Below are 15308 nucleotides of genomic sequence, written 5' to 3'. Positions count from 1 at the left end.
GTTATTATTGTCTGAACACAGACCAGCAGCCATGGATGTACTCATGTTTTTTATTCATTCTTATCAGCAAAATGTACAGAAATACAATGCACATAGAGAAAGTAGAAAAATAGCCTTTTTCAGAAAAGTTGGATAACAAAAACACTACAAACATAGACCAGATTCCACTGTCCTTAACCCAACGTACAGATTTGTTTCTTATAACATTTCTGTACTCTTTACAGTAAGAGTAGAAGCAAAAAGAACACAAATTGAGGGGGAAAAAATGCCCCATTTTGTTTTGATAGAACAGCAGCATATGGATTGGAAGGCACCGATCAATCAACAGGGAACATATATATATACTGTATATGGAAAGATGGAATGATTGATAACTAGAGTCATGGATCCAGCTGCTTCGTTGTCCACAGTTTATCAAACGGTAAGCCTACACTTCACTATATACCTCGTAGCTCCAGCATGAGGCTGAATACCTTCACTTTCATTTGAAAGTATAGTGAGAAGACTCTTACCAAGGTGCCCGACATGTAGATTCAAAGAAACATTGATCACAATTTAACACAGTAAATATTACAATACATACATATCAAAGTAAAGGATAAATACCAACAAACTAACCAAGCTCAGGAGACAATAAAGCACAAACAGATCCTCCAGAGAGGCAGACTCCACGAAGCTGGTGAATGAAAAGTGACTCTAATACATCCACCCTGCCTACACACTAGAGAAAGGTATTGCATAGATTTATATACATTTCAACAGTAACCTCTTCAAAATCCTCCCCCCTAGAGACAAAAATAAGTTAATATTTACATGCATACTTTGCTCTTTGGGTTGTTTGCGGAGAACACAGTATCGAGAAAGAGAAAGTGTTCCTCTTTGTCCATATCATTTCTGAAGGCAAGAAAGAATTAAAGGAAACGATGTAATAGTCCACACCATTAGAAGTTTTCTGCAGGTGTACAGTATTTGTTGAACTTGCTGTCCAATCATTGAGCGAGAATGTGTGTGTGTGCGTGTGTGTGTGTTATTTCACCCCCTCGTCCTCTGAGGCATGTTTAATCTGCCGCGAGTGCACCACTGCCCCAGCCAGTAGCTGCTCCTCCAGGGCCACGTGCAGGTCGGAGCCCCCCAGCTCCAGCAGGGGCTCCAGCCCCGGCATCCCCCTGGACGCACCGGTCTCCTCCGGGCGCCCTCCGGCTTCTCTCGGTCCCAGTGCCCTGCGTCTCCGTCTTAGATCCATCTCTCTCTGGTCCCCGATCTTCTCGTGGGAGCCCCGGGGGCGAGCCTCGGCTTTGACGGCCCCGTCTTCCACACCTTCTCCGGGGTCCTCCTGAGCAGCAGCAGCTTTCTCTTTGAGGTCTCGTCCGCCTTTCTTCAAAGCTTCACCATCTTCTCTCTCAGCCCCCTGTGCAGCCTGTCTGTCTTCTATAACTCGCTTTAGCTGGGCCTGCCTCTCCTGAGCCTCTTCTATCTGTTTCTCTTTCTTCGCTCTCTCAAGTATTCCATTGTCTATTTTCTGCATCTCCAGCTGAAGTTTCTCTTCTGCAGCCTTTTCCTGTGCGAGTTTATCCTTTACGGCTCTCTCCATCTCCAGCGCCTTCATCTCGCGATCAAGCCGTTCTTTTTCCACTCTTGCCTGAACCTCTTTCTCTATCTGCTCTTTTTTAAGATTTTCTATTTTCTTCTTCACCTCATCATCTTTAAGATGAGCTTCCTGATCAACTGGCTGACGGTTATCAGATTTTTTCTTTACCAGTGGCACTCCCCTTGCCCCGAGCTCACTCTGCTTTAGGGATTCTCCTCCGAGTGCAACATGGACGTCCTCCTTGTAAGCTGCTTGACCAGCTACTTTTGGATCCCCAACCTCTGCACCGTGATGCCTGGCCTGTTCTCGATTCTGGTCCACGGCCTGAGGGTCCGCTCCTCCAGCTCCAACAGCAGCTCCACCTCCAACAGCAGCTCCACCTCCAGCAACAGCCCCAACAGCAGCTCCAGCACCAGCAACAGCTCCAACAGCAGCTCCACCTCCAGCACCAGCCCCAACAGCAGCTCCAGCACCAGCACCAGCAACAGCTCCAACAGCAGCTCCACCTCCAGCACCACCTCCAACTACAGCTCCAGCACCAACTACAGCACCAGCTCCAGCTGCCTCCATCGGCTGCTTCACGTCCGAGTCCAGGCCAGACTCTTTGGGCTTTGCTGCTCCACCTTCCATCCCCTCCTGGAGGCCTTTCTCTGCCTCACCGTCAGCAGCCCCTTTTAAATTAAAAACACTTTTTGTCACGCTTATTTCTTAAATTGAACACAACCACCAATGATCTCAAGTAGTCAGTTATCTGCAACGCATTGAGTGTGCACCCACCGGCAGGTTGTTTCTGGTGGATTTCCTTGTGTTGCTCTTCTATGAAATCCAGTAGTTTTTCCTGCTGGTCAAGAAGTCTCTTCTGCTGCTCTTGCTGCTGCTGGATCACCTGCAGTAGCACTGCGTGGTCGAGCTGGCCTTCTGTAGGACAGAAACAAAGTTGCATCAGAATAAGTCACCACCAGGTCTCAGAACACTGCATTAGTTAAGAAGCTTAGTTAGACGGATGTAGGGCCAGTCTCTAGGTGGGAGGGGAAGGGGAATATTCCACTATGGTTTAGTACCGTCCCATTGGTCCATTCAAACACACATCTCTGGATCGTAGCCTTAAACATAAACTGCAATGGGCAGCTGTAGACACACGTAAACTACGTTAGGGGCTGGGGGCAAGGTGAGAGGGCGGATTCTACACCGGCACATTATTTAGATATAAGATAAAAATGCATATTTGCTATATGCATTGTACGTACAGTATATGTAAAGGTCTATTAACTGGGCCCAGTGAGTGAATGAAGATCTGAGCGACAGACAAGAGATAAAGAGAAGAGGCAAGAATTCATACCTGCAACCAGCTTTTTTATCACTGTGATAGGAGTCCGGCAGAGAAAAACAGAAAAAAAGGGGTAAAGATGGAGAAGGAAAGACAAAGAGAAGGCAAAAGTAAACAGAACAAGAAAGTCAACAAAAGCCCAAAAAACACTGCGTGGTGTATACAGCAAGGTCAAGAAATAGGAGAAAAGAAATGGATTTGAATATTTCTGCTGTGTTTTAAACTATTTGTACCGTAAAAAACAGGCACAATCAGCGAGAGATTAGATTAAACAAGATAAAACAAGCCGAGTGAAATATGAAAAAGAGAGGCAGGGACATAAACATGCAGCAAGCCACAGCAAATAATGTAGTTTGTTACGATACAACCAATTAAAGGAAAAACACACTTTCACTATTTTTAATTTGTGAGTCAGTGCTTTACTTGTTTTATTTCCCGTCTCAATCGCTTGTAGTTTAGTTATTACACTTTCAAGAATAACTTTAAAGTACTTGTAAGTTCAAGTAAAGTACTTGGGAGGTCGTGCTTGCTTTGCTGCGTGATTGTTGGATGTCGGTCAGAAGTGTGTACCATCTCTGAAATCAGCAGGACAAAATAATTGTCATGCAGCTGTATTTTAGACTACATCCAATCCCTTGTATAAGTAAAAACTAATGATAAATGCATCACTCAATGATACATTTGCAGTGCAATTCGTTTTGAATTGCTGCTAATTAAGTGACCTAAGACCATTAACTCTACGCCTCTGGAGCTTTTCTACTCCACTCACCGTCCATTTTCTCATCTGCTGTGTCTTTGCCGTCTGCAGCTGGAGCCGCACCTGCGGCTGGAGCCGCACCTGCAGCTGGAGCCTCATCTGCAGCTGGAGCCGCACCTGCAGCTGGAGCCACATCTGCAGCTGGAGCCACATCTGCAGCAGGGTGATGCTCTCCTTCAGAAAGTGGAGCTGAAGAACAACCAAAATGTCCCCAGGTCAACGTTGCAGTTTCCTAGAACTGTTTACACCATGCAAGGGTCAGGGTTCGGTTAATACTCACGCTTCTCTGCAGCATCTGGAGCTTTGCCCACTTGATTGACCACCTCAGCTACATTCCCTGCTTGAGGATCTTTCACCGGATCGAGGTTCTCTACTTCTTTAAGCTGAGGAACGTCCTGCTTTTTGTCTGCCTCTGCACCGGGCTTCTCCAGCACTTCATTGGACCGGGCTTCACCTCCACCCAAATCCACCTCCTCTTTCCCCACAACAGCCACTACAGGCTTTGGTTTCTCCTCCCCCGTGTTGTCTTCTTTGTCCTCTACCACCACCACCACAGCTTGCCCTAAACCTTGCACTTCATCTCTTTTAGGTTCCTCGGATTGTTTGTTGTTTTCCTCCAGCTCTGCGTTGTTCTTTCTTTTGTCCACCATGACCGCGTCGTGAGGGATGGGTGGTTCATGCCGATGGGCCTCGCCCTCTGGCAGCGCAACACCTGGTAAAACAGACAAAACATCCCTTATTCTCAACAGTTCAGAATCCAGTGAAGATTCCAGCATTGGTTCAGTTACCAGCCTTACCAGCACCAGGGCGGTCCAACTGCGCCTCTTCCTCCTTCCTCTCAGGTAGTTCCACTGGTCCTTTAATCTGGGGGGGCTCCGGCGGGTCCCTGTCTACTGGTTGGACCACCTTCACAGCTGGAAGGTCAGGTTTTTCTATCTCCACTGTTCTCTTCTTGTTCAGAGCGTTGTCTACATGCAGACACACAAAAACACAATCTATTACAACACAGACCACTGCTAGTGAATATCACCTCTATTAAAAGCCAAACTGTGCTCCCTGTTACGGCAAAATTAGTAAATCTGTCGTTTAGTAATAGATTTATGCCGCCATTAAAAGTTTTTTTTTAACGCAGGATTATGTTTTACTCTTGTTTAGTATCGCTGCTGCTGGTGAGCTTTTTATTCGCTTTTACTGCCTTTTCTCACACAGCCAGTATATATATATATATATATATAATATAATATATATAATATATATATATATATATATATATATATATATATATATATAGTCGGTCGGAAAAATATGAGACGAATTACTGTGACTAAATTAAGAAAACATAAATTTGATACCTCATTTATTTCCCCGTTTTCTCTTGTCTGAGGAAAGTAAAATGACTTGTCTTCTAGTGCATTACTATTTAACACTGGCCCTGACATGCACTCTTTATTTTCTTCTGCTGTTGTGTTTATTACACACATTAACGGCTGGCATTAAAATAAATTAACACCTCCGGTATATCTCCCATGAACTGCGCGTGTGCCGATGCTCTCGGGTGTAATTGAATTCAAGGCGACGACGATCCCCGACAAGTAGATCCACTAGGTGGCAGCAAGCGCTGACGATGTCAAAACTAACACGGTTGGTGGGGTTTAAAAATTGAGCAAGAGACAGAAGAAAAGACAGAGGGAGATGAATTAACAGACAATGTATTTTGAGGGGGGAGGGGGTGGAAATGAACAGAGGTAGAGGGGTGGAGAGAGAAATTACTGGAGTTTGAAGGGCATCACTCTCGCTCCATCAATGTCAAGCACTCGGCGCTGCTCTCAGATATTATCAAGAGGTTATCTCCTCACCCTGCCTGTCTGTCTGTCTGTCTGTCTATCAGTCACTGTCTGTCCTCCATCTTTTCTTCTCGCAGAGATGAAAGAAACCCCTTTTCTGTGGGCTGTGGCTTTGTGCTTTTGTTTTAGTCTCACTGGCCCTTTGCCACTGGCTCCTATTTTCTTAACGTTGCCGTTTTAGGGCGCTGTAGTCCACGACTTTGAAAATAAAAGAAGTAAATGCATCTCTCGTGCCGCCGGAGCACGCCGAACCCTGGCTCCGGCCCGTTAAGGTAAATGTTTCCATGGTTCATTCGAAAACCAGTTTCTTCTATTCTCCCTCAAGTAGGTACGTTATAGCGAGCCTTTAGCACGTCATGATCTTTACCGTGGTGTTCAGGAAGGTCTGGTAGCAGCAGGTTGTTCTTGACAGGTGCTGGAGGGGGAGGAGCTTTGACCTTGGTGCCGGGGCTTGTGGCCGAAATGGAGAGGGTGGTGAAGGTGCTGACCAGCAGGATGCCCAGACCCACGCAGAGCACCAGCTAAAAAGGACAGAGAGAAAAAGAGGGGAGAAGCACAGCAGGTCAGTGAAGAACACATCTTCACAGAGCAACTGATGAGTGCTAATTCTGACTGTGCAACCTGAGAAATGAGGCTGTTCTTCTGGATCTTCTTGTAGATGAGAGCAGGGCATATGAAGCAGATGAGGCTGCCCATAGTGGCTCCAGTCAGACCCAGAATGGTTTCCACTAGAGAGAGAAGAGGAAACGAAAAACACAGGGATCAGCTTGTCGTCCTGCAGAGTGACATTCTGCAGTGGTTAGGGTGTAAGTGGCAGTAATGCATGCTGAAATAATGAACGGCTAAAATATTTAGCTGAAAGTAATGGATACATAGCTCAAATAGTGAGATAAATTAAAGAAATAATTAGGTAAAGTAATAGATAAACAGTTTAAATTGTTATTCAAAAGCAATGTATCGACCATCAACGGTATGAAAATAATATTCTAACAATAATCACTGTTCATGTTGTTAATTATCATCCCCATTAAAATCAATTGAGATAAACGCATTTTCAAATTGCACCGGGCCAAACATGGCACCGACATGGCCAGAGTTGAGGGGTTTGGATACTGCTCTTCCATATGTCTGCTGCTAAAAAAAAAAATATCAAAGCGATTCCCCATATCGATGCTCTTTCTCACCAGCTCCATTCATACCTGCCTCAGCCATTCATAACCGGGACACCCGCCCAGCCCCAGGCTCCCATCCATGGCACCCCGCTCTTGGCAGAGGCGAGCCCTGGCCCCACCCCGGTCTCTGTGGCGGCTGGCTGGGCGTCGGGCCTGGAAAACCCATCGTTCATCCAGAGGACGGACACCATATTGTCTCCCTCAGATTTAGTGTCCATTCTCCCCAGGGTCCTTACCTCCCTTCTTCTCAGTCTATTAGTCTGATTAGATACACAAAGGGCCAGCCAAACCCACTGTGTGTGTGTGTGTGTGTGTGTGTGTCTACCCAATCAAAAGTTTAATAAACAGCCTCCATATAAAAGGATGAATAAAACATAAACTCATTCTAACCTTTACATCTCCGCCATTTTGGAGCCGTTTGTGAGTGGGACGGAAAGACTCAAAGAACCTGACAGAGAGCCAATATTGGTGTGTTCATATGTTGGTGTGTGTGTGTGTGTGTCAGAGAGAGAGAGAGAGAGAGAGAGTCTGGGAGAATAATTGCCCTATCTTCCTGTCTGCCCGTCTAAAAGATAAAAGTTAGAGCCCTGATTTAAGGACTGTGTTAGAGTGTGACAGTCACTGACTCGTAAAGTCACATTCACACATGTCGTAAAGCTCCCCGGCTACTCCGCCCACATAAAGGAACACATGCACCTTGAAGACCTCCAGTCAGCGAGCTGTACACATACGCAGACACACACACACACACACACACACATAGGATGTACCATTGGGGATGAGAATGCCTCCCAGCATGGTGCCAAACACAATGGAGAGGGTGATCATCTTAAAGCGCAGAGGAGGCATGTATCCCCCGGCAGCAAACGTCCCATCCTTCTGCTGCGAGACGAAAACAAAGAGTGAGAAAGACAAAAAAATAATTAAAAAAAATCTCAAAATTACAATTGATTTTGATTTTTTTGTTTGTTTTGTTTCTTGAGTTCTGCTTAGCATTTCCGTTACATTCAGTCAAGTGCTGTGGCCAAACCAACCCTTGTGTGGAATGTTTCCTTATTTCTCATCATATATATATATAAATATATATTAGTAGCAGTAGCATTCAAGATCACCTGCTGCTCAAAAAGCATGGTGTTGATGGCCTGGCGACAGGGCAGGATCATCATGGGGAACCCTACGGCCACAGACATCATAAAGCCCACACGAATCATCTCTGTGACCAGGTTGGACGGGAAGTTCATCAGCACGTTGCCCGCAATGTTCTCCGTGAAACTGACGTAGCCAAAGAAGCCCACCTGGTTCAGAGAGGTGGAGGGAACCAAACACGGGGTTGGGAGGAAAGCAAAAAGAAGAGCACATGAAGATGTAGAACGCTAGCGGCACCTGAGGCAAAGTGTAGCCAGTGTAAATGGCGGTGGCTCGTGCGCATGGAGAGCGTGCTCCCACTCACAGTGATGTAGAAGACGGTGACCACGTTGAGGCTCGAGGTGAAGATGGTGCTCATGCGTTTGACGGACGGCTCGTCCAGGCTGTCGTAAGTCGGCAGCACCTGCCTGTGAGAGGAAAAGCAGCCCGACAACAACACATGCTGTGTGACATAAAGACCACACCGGTGCATTAATGTCCTGTCCAGATTATCAGATACACAACTTCTATGTCTATCTTTTGCTCCTCATAAGGGAGAGTCAGGGAAAGCAGTCACAGGACTGTTACATGTTTGCCAACTCCCAACCTGACGGGAAAAAGATCAACTTAAATAGTATTATTCTTACTTACTTACTTAGATTGAATAGTTTGTTGTTCTCTAGCTCATGTTTTGTTTCATACACCAACTCCCTTTATGCATTCATCCAACAATTGTTTAACCAAGTACATTAATTACACCCTTGAGTGATCATTTGTCCCGTTACTTGATAATTGATTAGTTGATTATTACTTGCAAAAGTGGGCCTCCAAACCCCTCCAGTCATATGTAGCTTAGATGCTTGTAATTAGTCCGGACATTAAGCACATCAATATCAAAGGTGAGAACACCCAACATGCACATGAATGCAACAATTTTCATATGATGAAATATCAATTAACTAACAATTAATGCTTGGAAACTTTTCAATTGCAGTAGATGAAAGTAATGTCATGGCAGTTGGGGGGGGGGGGGGGGGGGGGGGGGGGGGGGAGTAGGTAGGAAGTGTTTGTCTACATTTGAGTGAGTGAGTGAGTGTAAGTGTGCGTGTGTGTGTGTGTGTGTGACACAGAATGGGTGACAGCATGTTAAGGCTGGCCGAAGTTACACCTGAGACTGTCGGTCCATCTGTAAGCACAAGCGTGCGTCTCCCTCTGTCATGTTTGGGTTCTGTGCTACATGAGAGCGTGGCGGTGTGGCTGGGGAACCATCGGCACATTAACCAGTGAATTTACAGGCGTTATATATAACAGCGAGTGCCTGCCAGGTTTTAGAGCATTATAAACTCTGCCGGCAGACTCTTTGTGCTCACCTCCTCTCTTTCTCCATCTCCCTCATAGACGTGTGAAAGGAAGAAACGGAGAGAAGAAATGAGAGAGAGAGAGCAAGACACCATATCTTTCTCTCATCCTCTCTTTGCCCGTCTCTCTCTCTCTTTCGCACACCCTGGTTTTATGAGCAAGCACTGTCCTGTGGTGCTTTTTTTTCCTTGATGCTTGTTTAATCCGCAAACCAGTAAATCTCATAGCCGAGGTTAAAGAAAAACGGCATTTTGTAAGTGCGGAGCTAAAGCGTCTAATGTTCACTCGACAGTCCTGACTCAGAGGCTAATGTGTTTTTGCATTAACGCTGCCCTTAAATGGAGGAAACATGAACGGAGGAAGTCTCCAAAGCGAGCATGGGGGAAGCCCACGCATGTGTGTTGGGAGGGTGTGTGTGTGTGTGTGTGTGTGTGTGCGTGTGCTGTAGATAATATCATTAACTTGGAGTTGACAGCATGCGGACAGTAGCATCGCAGAGGGACATTTTTTTCGCCGCACGTTTTTCTTATGTCCCTCTGTTATGAGCTCACGGCCCCTCGCCCATTCAAACGCGCGGCCAAAAAAACAACGGGGCCCGGCTCCGGTCCCGCCGTAATGGTGATGTTAAGTAATGTTTTAACTGAAAGTGAGCGCGTTTCATGAACGTAATAAAAACCCCAATGTGCTGAGAGCTGTTTAATCAGCCTGTGAATACATCAGTGTGTGTCTGCAAGATGGCGGCGGTCCAATGCGTTGATTAGTGGTTTTGGCTCGAGCTGCCGGCCGCCTAACGGAGCCCTTTGCTTTGCGTGGCCCGACCACAGGCCAAGAAACCACGCTGCCAAATATCACTCGGCACAGCTCGTGCACAAAACACACATGCATAAACACACACAAGTGCACACTTTCTTCTTCTTCGAACATGCGCACACCTCCCTTGCGTAATGTTACGTTGGCTTTGTGCGATTACATTAATTAAAGTCTCATTTGAATCTCAAGGCAACGGTCACCCATTCCTGCCGCTTACCTCGCCCTCCCTCACACAAACAAACCCATACAGCAGCTACCACCCAAACATCTGGCCCCCTAATGACTTCCACAATAACACTCCCTGCACCCATCCTCCCTGCACCCATCCTTCTCTCCCCCCCCCCCCCCCAGCACCGCATTCAAATCGGAGATGAGACTTTGTACACCCAGATCCCATTAGGCCTTCGCACGTTAGCCTTCGCCAGCAAGCGCTAAAGCAAAGAGGACGGGACAAAAGAGGCAGTGACAGAGCATGCAGATGAGTGAAAATGGAGAAATAAACGAGTACGCTGGCTCAGAGGAGCTCCGAGTGAGCTGTGAGAGGTGACATGACGTGGTGTGATCTCTGCAGTCACTGCGAGGACAGTTAATGCAAAGATCGGCGTGAAAACCCTCTGACTGTCCAGCAAAGGAAAAGAAGATCTTAATGTATGTACAGTGATTGCCTCACTGTTTAGGACAGCATCCACGTGTTTGTTTTTGACAATTTTAGATCAGAAAATCTGATTGGAATATGGACAAAGTTTTCCTTTTTTGTCTAAAAGTTCAAATTCTCATTGTAGCTGTTGTGACGTAGTAAAGTCACTTGAGGAGACCGAGCCCGTTTTCCACATGAGACGGGTTATTTGTAAAAAAGGGCAGCACCAAACTGATGAGCCGACAGTGAAAAGCACATAAGCAATAATAAGCAGCCTCCCTTTACGACCAGTAATTCCTCAACAACCACCTCCTCTCCACCCGACACCCTCCACCCTGGCTTACAGCGATGATGCAAGTGCACTAACTAGGACGTTTGCTCAATTTCTACATGCAGCTATGAAGGATTCAACTCACTGTGCCTCTGTAGGAGTCAGACAGTGGAAAAGCCCCCATTTGAGCATCTATACCCCTCCCCCCCACTTATTGTCTGACATTAGTTTCATTACATGGTCCTGTGCGGGTGGAGGGGCGGGAGGAGTACTTACGACTGACAGGCGAAGGCCATCCCACAGATGGGGAGACAGCGAAACACACCCTCCCAGCGCACCACATTGACCTGCCCTAGCCACCAGCCGCTGAGCAGCCCATGTTTGAACGAGGACAGCACCACCTGAAGGGAAGGAGGGGGGGAGGGGGGAGGGGGTTACAGCCCGAACCAAATGAAGATGAGGGGTGGAGGGGAGCACGAGGAAGATGAGGGTGGGGGGGGCTGCACCCATGCTGGCGGCTCACAGACAGATAATGAAGGTAATCAATGAGGAGAGAAAAACCAGAGAAAATGAAGAAAGGGAAACAACAAATAGAGACGTGACAAGAATCCCCATACTGAACATAAAACCTGTCATAGTTGGAAATGTTGAGCAATGAAGGTGATGTGTAATGAATCAAAGTGAAATCATAAATGTTATCAAAATGAAAAAAGGCTTATGAACGGGTCATCTAGACAAAAACAGGCCCCACAGGTTTTTTGGATCAGCATGTGTTTCTTACGTCTCGCTCCTTTAATTACCTGACAAAGTCCCAGAGGACAGCAGAGTCCCTCCACACCCCTCCAGCCTCCCACACCCACACCCGGGCTGCTAATCCTGGGTGTGGGGCGGTGGTGGGAGGGCAGCGAAGATGAAACTTCCAGTTTAGTATGTTACACTTCTCTGCCTTACTACAACTGCCACCAAGAACACACACACACACACACACACACACACACACACACGCACGCACGCACACACACAGAGAGCTCAAATGGCTCAGACCAAACCCGAATTAAAAGGTGAGAAATGGGGATGACTGAGAGGAGTGGGCGGAAGGAAGGTTCAGGTAGGTAGGTGGGGGGGGACATCTGGCTCCCTTCACTTCCTTCACTCTCCAACCCCCCCACCAACTGCCCTTACGGTGGTGTTATTGCGGGGGTGGTTTCCTTGGTTTACTTACGGGTGACAGCAGAAGGTTGTGGCGATAATGGGCAGGCACTGAATGACGCCCTTGAAGCGCCACAGGTGAACCCGCTCCACCCAGGAGCCTGAGATAATGCCGTAGCGCAGAGACGACAACACTATCTACAGCAGCAGCAGCAGAAACAGTAGGGGGGACAGAGGGGAGCAAACAAAGGGTGCAGAGGAGGTGGTCGAGGGGAGTGAGGAAGGACACGAGGTAAAAAAGGAGGAGAAAGAAGTACAGGGGTGCAAAATGGGCAGAGATGGAAAAAAAACGAAGGGGAGGATGAAAGGAGGGAGGGAAGGAGATACATCACTGTTAGAGGGTTAGGGATCTGGACTGGGCCATGGCCTGGATCTAAAGCCAGACATACACACCACACCACTGCTCCAGGTTATCGAGCTACGCGTCACATCACGCGAAGAGACTGTGAACAGCAGCGAGAAGTCTGTGGAAGCAGCAGTACGGGTCAGTAGAACAGAACCACACACAAACGCTGTGTGTGCATTTAAAGAGTAAACGAGCCGAATCCCATGAGGCAGAAAACTGATGGCTTTATACAATAAACAAACTGTTATTATATGTGTATAATAAACTCCTGCTTGGACATTACTGGTAAGAGTGTAGCCAGAAGTGCAGCATGATTCAAATGTTTCGTACCCAACAAAGGGTTGAGGAAAGGCTAAATGGCAAAACAAAAAGGTGACTTATAATAAATAGTCCTCAACCTCGAATCTTCTAATTTTTCCACGTTCCCGAATGTCCAAATAATCATTACGGTCAGTATTAACTTGCTACACAATGCTGATTGACTGGGACAGAAAGGTAAGTACGAATAGGAATGTTGTACCGACTTCAGATAACAGAATAAAAGTCTTTCCTTAAAAGAAGAGTAATTTGACATGCTGTACAAACAGCAATGCCAGGGTAAGAAGAATCAGTCTGAAGTATATCAAATCCGTTTGACATATTAATATCTGGCAACAAATGAGCAAACATAGAAAAATAATTCCCTTTAGTTGCAAGGGTTTGTGATTTAGTGGAGTTGACTATGTGACCTCCATTTACTTCACACTTACAGTGCTTTAAATGTCTCCAGCGGCCAGTTCCAAGTGGTGTCTCTCTCCCAGGGGAAAGACTGAGCTCCAGCCAATTAAGAGCAGCGCAGCAATTGTTTTCTGCCCGATGTGATTTAGCGTGACTTTGCTCTTTAAACAAAAAAAAAAGAAAAAAAAGAAAAGAGGAGCAAGACAATATTATGTCGGTAAGGAAGAAGACATCGTTCTGTGCAGTGGAGCGAATAAGGAGGAATTAAACATGGAAGACAATGAAATAACATTTGTCCAAACAATATTCTGAAAATCAAATGAGTTTCAAGTTAATTATATAGTTTGTGTTGCAGGTTACAAATGCATTCATAGTATTTATATGTACAACTAGCTCTTAGTTGTAGCTCTAGTACTTAAGGAAAGCACACTGCCGTCTGCTCAGATGCATTGCGTTGGAGTGCAGCTGTCTGTGTGTCGGTGGGCTCACCGTGAACATGAAGAAGGTGTAGAACATGAGAGCCATGGCGGAGAAGGACTGGATGGAGGACATCATGTTCCTCTGCAGACTCAGAGGGAGGACGATGAACAGGGACACGGCGATCAGCAGCAGCACGCGGAAAATGCCGGTCACCTTTCAGAGGAAAAGTGTGAATAATGAATCCTATTACTCCAACATTTATAACCGGCGTTTGCTGTTTTGGTTGCTTGGGAGTAAAGCGTCAGAACAGAGCAGTGGATAAGAAACGTATGTTCAAAGATTAAAGAGATGAATAGAGCAAATAATGATCTCAAACCTGTAAACCCAACAGCTGAGCGAAGAAATTGGAGCCCAGATCAGCTATCACCACGTAGAAGGCAATACAGGTCCCCAACATCAAACCGATCATACTACAGGGAGAGAGAGGGAAGACCTGGATTATCACCTATGATAATTATCTGTAGAAGATCAAGCCATAATAAACACTTCAAATACGGCACAATGTGTGTAGTGAATTAATAATTAAGACTTGCCTCAACTCCACCACGGTCTTTCCTGGTTTCCCGTAAGCATGGAACGCTGCAGAGAAGAGAGCGACGTCAGTGTGAACAAACAGATGGCAGCGTCCGGGGGAGAATCGCCGTGACGTGGTTTTCTGTAAATTAAGTTTAACTTTCTGTCTGCTGAGTCACGACGGCCATCGTTGCTACTGCTAACTGTCAGTAATAAATACTAAAAACAGCCTAATTCAACGCTATTTAAACTCACCCAGTCCTGCATAGGTCCTTCTTTTGGTGCTGCTCGCTGTGTTGACCAGGAACATGCAAGACTTGTGGGTCATCCACGAACAGAAGAACAACAGGAGAGTTCCCAGCACTATCCCACACTGTAAGAGAGGACGGGACACTTAAACACACATAGAATATATACAAGCATCTTCTTTTTTTTGGGGGGGGGGCGGGGGGGAGGTAAAGTGACCGTGGCTAAGTCTTGATGCCCTGAACAGGATTCAAACTGGAATCCTGCTCGACTATCTTCACATTTAATCTTTAAACATATTTGCAACATCAGTCCAGACAAGAAATATATTTGACAGTTTTATATTAAGTGGACTCAAAACATGAAGGTCTATGGAAAGTAAAAAAGACAAACAATTCTTCAAGATACAACAAAAGCGTATCCATGTGAAGGATATCTGCAACATTAAATATTGAGAGTTGGCAGCACTTTTATCCGCCCATGATTGTTTAACACATCAGTTTGCTCTATGGCAGGAAAAGAACAATAAGCTTCCAGAGAGTGTGCGATAAAACACCTGTGAGACCTGTGTGCCAACATAAACCCATGGAAGAGTCATCAACGACACCAAATGGAGCTATTTCGAATTGCTGTTATTTAGTAGGAAACAGTTTTTATCAGCAATTTTGGTGACATTTTACTTTGTCTGAGGTGCAAGAATTCAAGGGCCTAATAAAAAAATATGATGTTATTTTGGGGAAGAGCTGGCCTTTTTAAAGAAGGGCCACCCCCGACCCCTTATCTTCTTTAGTTCCTTCTGTGCATAAATATTTACAAATACTACACAAATGTTGAACTTGCATAGTGCACACTACACAACAAACAGAGAGGCAGGAAGTCGGCCGAAATGCTTCACAGCAGATAGTTT

The 15308-nt window shown here is 46.0% G+C and overlaps 1 protein-coding gene across 6 annotated transcripts in view; it reads right to left on the bottom strand.

Moving 5' to 3' along the window:
• Positions 1 to 36: 36 nt before the first annotated feature.
• slc38a10 (solute carrier family 38 member 10) overlaps positions 37 to 15308 on the bottom strand; it is a 17439-nt gene continuing 2167 nt past the window's right edge. The window contains exons 3-19 of one of the 6 annotated variants that reach the window (XM_076093412.1): positions 14411 to 14528; positions 14176 to 14221; positions 13959 to 14052; positions 13652 to 13795; positions 12113 to 12237; positions 8139 to 8241; positions 7801 to 7983; positions 7459 to 7570; positions 6138 to 6244; positions 5884 to 6037; positions 4470 to 4640; positions 3953 to 4384; positions 3685 to 3861; positions 3428 to 3490; positions 2928 to 2948; positions 2366 to 2506; positions 37 to 2259 (exon numbers count right to left, since the gene is read on the bottom strand). In XM_076093412.1, coding sequence (XP_075949527.1) covers positions 1028 to 2259; positions 2366 to 2506; positions 2928 to 2948; positions 3428 to 3490; positions 3685 to 3861; positions 3953 to 4384; positions 4470 to 4640; positions 5884 to 6037; positions 6138 to 6244; positions 7459 to 7570; positions 7801 to 7983; positions 8139 to 8241; positions 12113 to 12237; positions 13652 to 13795; positions 13959 to 14052; positions 14176 to 14221; positions 14411 to 14528 — 3423 coding nt within the window. In that variant the 3' untranslated portion in view covers positions 37 to 1027. Of the gene's footprint in view, positions 2260 to 2365; positions 2507 to 2927; positions 2949 to 3427; positions 3491 to 3684; positions 3862 to 3952; positions 4385 to 4469; positions 4641 to 5883; positions 6038 to 6137; positions 6245 to 7458; positions 7571 to 7800; positions 7984 to 8138; positions 8242 to 11166; positions 11292 to 12112; positions 12238 to 13651; positions 13796 to 13958; positions 14053 to 14175; positions 14222 to 14410; positions 14529 to 15308 lie in introns of all 6 variants that reach the window. The other 5 variants (XM_076093411.1, XM_076093415.1, XM_076093413.1 and 2 more) reach the window with 5 other exon arrangements.

The sequence above is a fragment of the Anarhichas minor genome, unplaced genomic scaffold (assembly GCF_050575085.1).
Source record: "Anarhichas minor isolate MPS153535 unplaced genomic scaffold, ASM5057508v1 ptg000017l, whole genome shotgun sequence".
Lineage (NCBI taxonomy): Eukaryota > Metazoa > Chordata > Actinopteri > Perciformes > Anarhichadidae > Anarhichas > Anarhichas minor.
The sequence above is the reverse complement of the archived record's forward strand: the minus strand, read 5'-3'. Positions and strand labels throughout refer to the sequence as shown.